Source organism: Glycine max, chromosome 1 (assembly GCF_000004515.6).
Source record: "Glycine max cultivar Williams 82 chromosome 1, Glycine_max_v4.0, whole genome shotgun sequence".
In the NCBI taxonomy this organism is placed as follows: Eukaryota; Viridiplantae; Streptophyta; class Magnoliopsida; order Fabales; family Fabaceae; genus Glycine; species Glycine max.
Window position 1 is genome coordinate 54,391,869 of NC_016088.4, and position 11,227 is coordinate 54,403,095.

Below are 11,227 nucleotides of genomic sequence, written 5' to 3' on the forward strand. Positions count from 1 at the left end.
TCAACGTAAAGAAGTGGAGGATGAGTGATGAGCACTCACGTAGTCCCTAAATTCAGAGGAGCCACATAAGTGCTGAACATGAATTTGACAACATTCATGACATGTAAATAATAACACTGACAAGAAAGATTTGAGATTAAAATTGAAATTAACTAATGAATCGCAATACATTAATTAGGCATTAAATTAAACATTTCAGAGCCTGCCTGAATGAAATGAAATATCAACTCTTCGATTTTGACAACCTCAAGATAAATAAAACATGGTGGTGTGTGGGACATAGACCAGGTACCCTTTTCCGTTTATTCGATTCACATAATTAAAGATGAGATCTGAGAGATAAATTGGTATGAAAAGTGAGCTAGGCATAAGAACGAGATTTGGTAAATAAACCATGTTATATATAATAGTAAGTGTTGTTTCCGTATCGGGAATTTATAAAACAGAGTAGCTGCGATTACTTTTATATAATCTCCTTCAAATTGAGCTGGAACAAAGAAGAAGCATCGTTGTGCATGAGCCACAACATGTGATCCACAAAAATGAAAGGCTCCACCAGAAACACTCTCTTCGGAAGTGCCATGTAACCCACCCGTCAACCCGTCGAACGACGCCGGATCAATGAAACTGGCATCACCAAACAATCCATGGATATGCCTCTAGAACCACCCACGAGTTAATGTAAGTATATATATATATATATATATATATATAATAAAGTTTTGGTGTAATGTAAGGGACTTTAATGTAACATAACAACAACAGAAAATCAATTTTCTTTTTTGAATTATTTAGGTGACCATATGGAAAAAGAAAGGGTTACTTTGGATGTATTTTTCAGTCATGACTTGCGTGTAGCCGTTGGAGAAAGGATCCTGATACGGTCCTAAACTACAAGAGGAATGTAAATCTAAGAGATAAGTGTTCTTATTATCATTTCACAACTTCTTATTTACATTTATAGTCCTTGAAGCTAACTGAATTCTAACAGAATTTCCCTTTCTAACTAACAGCATCCTATAACGGATTCTGGAAGGTTCCGCAATCCTTCGAAGGTCAAGGACGAAAGCTACGGGGCCGCAAGGCGAGGCGTCTAAACGAAATCCCGCAAGTAAGCTGGTTTCTTACACTCTCTCTTGGGCCTGCTTGTATCTATATGTTGATGTTGGTCTGTTGTTGCTGTGTTACTATCAGATCCCTTGGATTTTGATTTTGATTTTGCATTTAAAAATCAAAAGTAAAAAAAAATAAAAATCCAACTATTTGTCGTTTCTTGCTTCCGAATAACCATGTAGACAGTGGAGACTTATATTAAAAAAAAGTATTTGTTTAAAAAATAATTTAATCGTTTAAAAATGTAATATATTTAATAGTTAACAAGACAATAAATTATGAAATTATATTTAATAACACTCTTATATATGCAATTTGAATTGCTTGAAATAAATGTATAAAACTACCAGGCTGAATCATATTCATAAAGAACTCTTGTGGATACATCATAGTTTTATGACAACAATAATAATAATCCTTGACATTATGAACTCACTCGTTTGCGATTAAATCTAGTTCTCCGCAGACAGCATAAATGACGACTATCAAGCACATTTATTGCAATGATTAATTGACAAATTCCGTATTTATGCATGGTTGGCTAATTATTCATCATAATGTTATTATTTGTTATTTTTGGGTCAAAAGAACTAAATATTGTTTTAATTTGGTAGTCGATGGTAATGTATATTGTTCCTATCCCATAGGAAAGACATAAGATTACTATTAGCATACTAGACTAGATTTGAAGTTACACTTCTGGGATTTGTTTGTAGAAAAACAACGCATAGGCATGTGCATTGTATGCACACCCCGTAGTTATTAATTAATAGATGAAAACGAAGATTTCAAAGTGATTTTAGTTAGAGTTGTTAAAAAATTAGGTAAACGCGTTTTAAAGTATAGATTTCTAATCCATATCCATTCCATAATCAATCAACGTGATTTTGGGCACATTAAGTGCTCTAGTTTTTCATATTTATCCACCAAGCGCAGACCAATGACTTATCAAAGTATGCCCTTTAGCAACAAGTTTGATAATGAATCTTGTATACGAAAGGGGAAAAAAATGTTGAGAGCTAACTGCACCATGCTATGAATATTTACAACTCAAATAAAATTATCTCTCTTAGAAGGTACAATGAAAAACAATTAAAAATGTCATTTGCATACTTTTATGTTTTATGTATAGCTGGAATCATTTATTTTAAAATAATTGTTTTTAAAAATATATTCCTAACAAACTTTTAATTGATGGTTACTTTACCTGAAGGCTTTCAAGATATCAATATTAAATTAATGGTTAGCAATGTCTATGGGCATTTATGTTACATTACTCCATCAATACTTAATAGCAAACGCAGTGTGAACCAGTGACAATTTCTTAACAGTATTATTACATCATTTTAGGCCATATTAGCTTTCAAGTTTCAATCAATCTCATTAAAAAAAAAAAAGGTTGACACTTGATATTATTAATCTTAAGAAAATAAAGAGTATAATATCTTAAAATCATTTATAATAAGTTATAAATGGATAAAAACTATATCCCTTACATATGTTTATATATTTAAATTATATTTTCATATTCAAATAAATTTGTGAAAGGATATTACATCTATATCTACTACTTAATATGAGTTAGGTAATGTTGTTCACGCTAGTAAAACGTAGAAGCAACATATATGCCGCAAAGAATATTTTGACTGACCGAATTACATGATGCCACGAAGAGGTTGAGCTTCGATTGAGGTTAGTTTTATCTTTTAAGCAAATTAATGTCTTGCCGTAAGGCTCCTTGATAAAATTAAAAATAAAATAAAAATTCCTTTTATCTTCTTTTTTTAACAAAATTTGGCTATACTTATACAAGGCACATATGATTAGATTTTAAAACATTTATAATGAAACCAAGTAACTAACAAACAAGCATGTCAAGGAATATGCTGCTCGGGTAAGGGGAACGCATCATATATCTTGTGAACGAATGCGGATCCAAATGACCAAATCCGTAACAAGCTCAAATAACCAAAAGTTATTATCGCTAACACTGTTTCAATTATGATTTGAAAATCCTAATCCACAGAAAAATGAAGCTAAGTAGATTTAGACCTTAAATAAATTCTCCTAAAATCAGTCCCGACCAAAACCAATGATGCATGTTAGATTTTGGAATTTGACTTTAGCCAGTATCCACTACTTTGAAGAATCATCATGCCAATACCCTGCTTCTGCAGTGTTGAACCTAATATATATCTATCTATAAATTAAAATAATCTACTTTTTCAAGTAAGAAGTTAATTATGCCAAAACATTAATACTTTATAATTAAATTTTTAGACTTAAATTTTATATTTTTAGTTATTTTATATAAATTCTATATGATGTATATTTTAGTTGGACAATATGACAAAATGTGGTATGCTTTATAGTTATTTATAAATAACTATCCTAAAATTTAAAAACCATAATATAATGTATATAATCTTAGTAAGATTTTAAAACAGATTTTACTTGGGACAATAATTTTATTGCAGTTTTATGGTTTTCCTGATAAAATTGTTCATTTGATTATGAGTTGCATCTCCTCTGCAACTTATCTGCAACTTACTCTCTGAAATAGAATAATGCTATCATAGCTTAGTTTTGTTTCACAAATAGGGTTACGGCAAAAAAAAATCCTATGTCAAGTTATAAAATTATATTTTCAAAAATTATATTTCTAGAAATGTAATGCATAAAAATATTATTCCCATAAACATGTTTGATTGTCATTAGGAAATTTTGAAGATGTGAAGAAAGCAAATAACAAAAACATGTGTATTCCATATTTCTTGGAATCAAATATTCCTGAGAATATTTATCCAAAACTTGTAACATGCGTGGGAATGTGATATTCCCAAGTGATCATTTCCGGGAATCTTCCTCGATAACCTGAAACAAACGGCTTGTAACAAATATTTTATATCCCACATCAAGGAATATGCTGCTGCTCGGTTAAGGGGAACGCAATTCATATATCTAATATAAACGCATGCGGATCCAAATCGGTAACAAGCTCAAATAATCAAAAGCTATAATCGCTAACACTGTTTAAATTATAAATTATAATTTGAAAATCCTAATCCACAGGAAAATGAAGGTCAATAGATTTAGACCTTAAGATAGATTCTCCTAAAATCGGAGTCCCAAAACCAAATTATGCATGTTATATTTTGGAATTTGACCACTGGCCACTACTTTGAAGAATCATCATGCCAATACCCTGCTTCTGCAGTGTTGGACTTAAAAACGCATCATCACTGCTGAGTATGGCCAGCCCATAGTTGATGTTGGTACATGGGCATGGTATGAATGGGCTGACTAGCATTATTATTGTAGAGTCCTGAGCCACCTGGCCCCTTACTAAAATGACTATTCTCATTATCCTCAGATGAATCAGTTGAAGGCCCTAGAGAGGTAGGCGTAGTTGGAGTCGGAGAAGCACCAAAGGCTAACATCTGAGATGATGGCGTCGAAGAACGTCCAGATTTCAGGTTACTTGAGCTAGACTTTTTTCCATCAGCAATAAAGCTACCCAGAATTACCTGTTGATGATTTTTTTAAGTCACAGAAATAATGCATCGGAGTTAGATCATTCCTTCATGCTGAAAAAAAACTCTCCAATACCCAAGAACTACTTATATACACAAACACAATGTACTCTATATAGGCAGGAAAAAAAATTCAAATGTAGTTCCATTGTTTACAATTTGACATAAACTTTCTACCATTTGAGAGCAATACCTGCACCGCCGTTGCTGCAGTAAGGGCTCCAACAACTTCGCCACCCAATAATCGTCCATCAGGACCTGCTATGCTCACACTCAAGGCAGCCATTCTGTTATTGTCAGATTGTAGCGTAGCAGCTTTAAGTGATATGATCTCAAATTGACCCTGTAATGAAAAGACATCAAGTGAAGTGAATTAAACTTAAACACGAACTTGTAAGTAAAATTAAACTTAAGCATAAGAACTAAAGATGCAGCTAAACTTGGCTCCTTCTCAGGAAAATAAAAAATATTATTGGTGACATTTAAACCCCGTCTTTAAATCACTGCACCTTACCAATTAGGTGAGTGTAAGGAAGATAGGAAGTAAAGTAGCCTTCAATAAAAGCAAATACAAGAAAATGTAGGTTTCAAACACAGCAGCCTTAACACATGTAAATCACAAATTTGAACAATTCTATTTGGAAAAGGTTTAACCAAGACCCAAGGGTAAGCCTGTTCATTTGTATTCCCAATTCTACTTTTTTGTTGTTTTCATTCAATGCATTCAATAAAGAGATAAATCAACAATACAGCAAATGGTATTAAGCAGTATTAAAAATAAAATATAACAAGATAGTAAAAAAGTTTGGTATATTCAATTATTTTTAGTTCTAGTAGTCACTAAGCTATATCTTCACTTCTAGATGGTCATAGTCAAACTAAAAGCTATCACTTATCACGCAACCACAAAAAACTTGCAAGAAGTGCGAAGGCCCATGAGTATATTTCATAATCTGAAGATATAATATGTCAGGAAGCACTGTAACTACAAGTCTACACGTGCGTAAGTAAGTCTGCAAGCACAAAACTGAACATATAATATTGTATATATATAAATTTCAAGTAAGAAAATCAAATTATGATAGCTAAAGGATTCATTAGTACTATTGCTATGTGAGTGTTTTAACATCCTAACACTTATCAGCAATAAAAGACCCTTAGTTGTTGGACCAAACTGATACTGGGAAGAAAGGGTATAATAAGGTTGTGCACCAGAAGAGACAAACTTATGTGACAAAGTAATATTGTGTGCGACAGGCACTTCAAATTCTGCAAGATCTTAAAAAAAATGCAAGAAATGAAATTAAATTAGAGATATAAGATACAAATAAAAAGGAAGGAAATAAAAAAGATGGCATTCAGAATCTCAGATAAATGTTTCTAATAGATTTCACGTTTAAAAGCTTAGCCATACTCTGTTTTGATTTATGCTTTAAACCTAATTGAGTATCCAAAATTCAGTTGATATTTCTTTCCATAACAATTTTCGAAGCAGATCTACCTAAATGGTTCCAGTGATAGATTCGAAAGTGCAATCCCACAAAAAACAGCATATGAATTTTTCTATAAAAAAATGCAAGAAATGAAATCAAATTAGAAATACAAGATACAAAATAAAAAGGAAGGAAATAAAAAAAGATGGCATTCAGAATCTCAGATAAATGTTTCTGATTGATTTCACGATAAAAAAGCTTAGCCGTACTCTTGTAAACATAAATTTTTAATTATGTGCCAAAAGAAAATAGACGAGTGTATTTTCAAATTCTGCATGACAAAGCACTGTTAAAATGCACATAAGCACACCAACAAACATATAATACATCAGATCATTGCCAATCAAATATAGAATAACAAAAGTTTTATACGGTTGTCATGATTTTAATAAATGGTCCGTGACTGCAATTTCAGCCACAACACGTCAAGGTTTTTGGGCTCACTGCAGCGGCATCACAACCACAATTACGGCCAAAATCTGGTATCGTTGCGTGCAATCAATCAAGAATGGCGTCAAAATCACAATCATGACCACAATTTAAAATCTTTTTGACAGTTGAAAAGGGATTGTAATTGTAAAAGGATGCGGAAGGTGTACCTCATAGGCCAGAATACCAGCAGGCATGTCTGGTGCTCGAATGGTGACATTGCGGATTGCACCAGAAGCAGAAAGGGTGCAAACTGTCCGACGTCCTTGCTCACAAAAGGCCACAAGCTTTGAAGCAATATCCTGCAAACGAGAGAAACATTACACCACCGGTAAGTAAGAAGAATTTGCAACACAAATAACCAGCAATATCGTGCATTATCAATTTGTGATCAATGAGTGCATACCTCGCCAACTTCGGCGGTGATAACATGGGGAGTAAAACCAGTTCCAGGAATGCCTTAGCAATAAACAAAAACACGATCAGAACAAATTAACAAAGAAAAACACGAGGGAACGAACAAAGGAAGGGATGAAAGAAAGAGCGATACCGAGAGCATCCATCTGTTTCTTGCCGGAGCCAGGGGGGCGACCGCGGTGTTTTTTGGCGGGGGGGTCGGCGGAGGAAGCGGGGGCGTGAGTTGGGCCCAGGCCCAACGCAATGTTGCCATCGGGCGAGTATTTTCTGGGCCGGCCCCGCTTCTTCTTCGACGATTCCGAGGCGGCCAGCGCACAAGGCTTCAACGCCTCGAACGTGCTGTTATTATGGTTGGTGTTGGCGTCGCTGTTGAGAGGCTCCGAAGAAGGAGGAGGAGGATTGCTGTTGTTGTTGTTGTTGTTGCTGTAAGGGAATCTAGCGGTGGCGGGGGCCAACATCGAAGGGTACACGGTGGGTCCCACCATCATGTTTGGCGGTTGTGGCTGAGGCTGTTCACGAGAATCCATAGCGGATCGCGGAGTGGAGGCGTTGGAATATGAGGAGAGTGTGGGAATGCAAACACCTAGTGATTGGTGCGAGTGGCAGGAAGGAAGGAAGAAGAAAGAGCGTTATATATAAGAGAATCACGAGGGGCAGGGAGGGAACACATCATCAGAGGCAGGGTATTAATTTAGGGTTTTACTTTTAGATTTCGTTTTTATTCTCTCACTTTTGTTTCGTCATCACCCTTTGACAAGATTTCGATACCATACTTGCCCACTTGCTGCTCTCTGTCAACTCAACTAGTATTAAAAACATTATTTACTCCAAATATTTAACTCATCTAAATCCCCTATGTTTATTTTACTTGTTCTTGTCATGTATTAAAAGTTTTTTTTATCATAAGCATATGTATTAAAATTATGATTATATTTTTTAAATATTAAAAGATTGTAAATATTTTTTAAAACTATTAGCCATTTTTTTATTAATTTAAGTATTTATTTTATAAATGCCGTATAAAAATATTGTTACAATAAAGGATAAGTTTGGCCGTTCCACTCACCACAAATTTTCCATTTTGTCTTTCTCTATTGATCAAGTGTTTAACTTCTTTTTTTCTAGGATAATCGTCACCTGACATTAATCGTTGACATTTATGCAATCTCTATGAGCGTATAATCTATGCATAAATATATCTAATGCATTGCATAACAAATCTTTAGGACGGGTCTCACAAGTTAATGAATAAAAAATTATTTTTTATCAATTAATATTAATTATTAATTTGTTAGTTTTTATTAATGGATAATTTAAATCATGATTTCTTCTTCCTCCATTATCCGTCCCATTATCCGTTGACGAGAAAATTATATAACAATTTGTATCATTGATGCTTGATGAAAATTACATAACACTTTATTCATATTGCCTATAAAATACTTTACGATAACCTTAGCTGGGTGTCCACTGGTCTCATGCTCGTATTGTTACATTGCCGAATTCAGAATTAAGTGTACTCCTCATTTTGCTTCGACGCAAGTAGTTGAACCCTCATTGGCACAGACGAAAGACGTTTAATTATAAGACATTGCAGTCGATCAATGTATCAGTTTGTGACATGTTTTTAGTGATAACAAATTTAAAAGTCGGATAGTAAAAATAAACAAACTTAATTAAGAGACTAGTGAAAAGATTAAAAAAATGATCATAATCATTATTTAGGAACAATGTTATTCAATTCACGTGGAAGAAATCCAATTAAGTGAGAGTGATCCTTATAATATGTATAATTGTTGACTTTTCAGTATATTTTACACTACAATACTTCATATAACAACACTTTATTAAATATTTTTGTTGGTTAAAACTCTCCACCAGTCAAAACCCTTCATATACAATTTTTTGTGAGACATCAACAATCAATTATGACACTACTCAACTTCTTTCAGCACCATTGATTGTCTCCACAAATTAGCATGAGACTTTTTAGTGTGTTTTATCATCACTTACATTTTTCAGGAAACTTCTCAAAAAGTCATATATCTCATAATTGTTTCAAATCAAACATACTTAAATTTAAAGTTTTTATGTGATGGGTTATCGAAAAGTAGATACGTCTTATTAGTATAGATAGTAGTAAATAACATTTAAGTTTTCATCAATTATATAGTCTCATATCTACACAGTTTTTGAATCTCTCTCATTCCAGTATGATTCATCTGGAGTGTTACAATCTTAGTGGCCGTGCACAGTGGTGACAAAGTTTCTGTATAATTGTGGTGCCTACATAAACTCCGACACTCAAGTTAGTGAGAGCTTAAGATATATTGGTAGAATGAGAGTTAATTAGTGTTCATACCAACTGTCAATCTCTTTTATACTGTATTTTGAGCGAGGAAATTAGTTATACAGTTGCCATCACACGGATGACGTGACCCTGGTTGAGGTGACGCATTCTACACACTCGCATTACCAGTCCTCGAGGGACATCCCTACCTTGGTCGGTTTAGGAAACTCTTGATCTTTATGGATCGAGTATCGGAATATCTTGTTTTGCATGATACCAATATATCACTTTCAAAACAAATTGTCCCCAAATCGATGACTTCTTTGTAGAGGTAATAGACTTATGTGATAACCACTTTGTAGAATTGAAAACTTTGATCTTCACAAGTCTAGTTTAGTAAGGAAACATCCCGGATCATATGAAAATGGGATGCTATTCCAAAATAAATGTAAAAGATATGAAGTTCTTTGGAAATGAAGGAAAGAAAAACAAGTAATTTCATAAGGTTAAAGTTTGGAGGGAATATGTTACTGATAGACTCTTTTAAATATATGTTTGTTGGTTGAAAATTGTTAAAGGTTACAAAATTATGTGTCTCACTTTTTATTTAATACATTATGTATCTACCATATTATGATATGTGTCTACTTTAAAGATACTTTTAATAATTTTTTGTCTTTCTAAGATTTGACATGGAAAATAAAATATAAGCATATTAAAAATGTTTATTTAAATGCAAGTTTATTGAGTCTTCATTGATAAATTTATGATTTTTGATAAATTTTAACTCATAATAGATAATATATTAAAAAAGGTATGTCAAAAAATGTTTATTGTTGACATTTCTCGTTTGAAGATTATAACGCATATATTCTATTTTCTAAGACAATAATTTTACAAATATATCTATAATAATAACTACATCTTATGCTGAACCTATATCTATATATAACTAAAAGTAAACCTTATATAGTCACAATTATAGTCAATATAAAAGTATATACGTATGATTGTTAAAAAAAAAAAGTAAATACGTTTCTATAACGAATGTCTAAATCTAAAGATAAGCGAATAACAAATGACTGGTAAAAGTAAACATTTCCACATACTAAATATATAGATATAGATTTTTTTTTTATCTCTATTAGATCTCAAAAAATAATATATTAATTTAGTATTTAATGTTATAACGTAATATTTACATAAATATTTGAATAAATATTTTTTTCCATGACACACTTTTTTTGTTTAATTCAGAGTGTATAAAAAAGGTTTATAGAACATGTTTAAAAAAACTATATTCAAAGGTATATTGATATAATATATAAAAAAATATTTATATATTAAATAAATTAGACTTGAAAAAATATATTAACATGGAAATTTTATACAAATATATAAACAAATTAATTTTCATATATAGTATAACACATTCCTAATAGAAAAAATGAATATTAAATATCATAAATATGTAGACATTAAAGAATAAAAAAATAATTTAATATTTCATTATAATAATAATAATAATAATAGTCTAAAAGTAATTTCCCTGATCAATTTTCTTTCATTTGAAACTTTCATGTTTTTTAATTCAAAATCTTCTCAAATTAAATTCATTCATTTATTTTACATCTTCTTTCCTTAAGATTCGCACATCAAAATGTTAAATTTCAATATATATATATATATATATATATATATATATATATATATATATATATATATATATATATATATATATATATATATATATATATATATATATATGTGTATAAAAAATACCCCATGGAGGGCGATTTTAAAGAAGACACATATATATATATAGTCCTATATTCTTGCGACCTCCCCTACCCTTCATATGAAAAGTGTCTCTTTTTTGGAAAGATAGCGCCTCGCCTCCTTTGCTACAATGATATAATGAGAATATATGCAGACACAGGCATAGAAACGAT

At 31.9% G+C, this 11,227-nt stretch overlaps 1 protein-coding gene and 1 pseudogene across 1 annotated transcript; both read right to left on the reverse strand.

Annotated features, from left to right (window-relative positions):
- Nucleotides 1-379: 379 nt before the first annotated feature.
- Nucleotides 380-649, reverse strand: LOC102660248 (uncharacterized; annotated as a pseudogene).
- A 3,482-nt stretch (nt 650-4,131) lies between these two features.
- On the reverse strand, nt 4,132-7,763 carry LOC100788026 (AT-hook motif nuclear-localized protein 8). Its single transcript, XM_003517324.5, has 5 exons — nt 7,119-7,763; nt 6,975-7,027; nt 6,739-6,870; nt 4,840-4,989; nt 4,132-4,640 (listed from the first exon to the last, which is right to left on the reverse strand). The coding sequence occupies exons 1-5, from the start codon at nt 7,510-7,512 to the stop codon at nt 4,353-4,355; spliced, it is 1,017 nt and encodes a 338-aa protein (XP_003517372.1). The 5' UTR covers nt 7,513-7,763; the 3' UTR covers nt 4,132-4,352.
- Between the last annotated feature and the right edge of the window lie 3,464 nt (nt 7,764-11,227).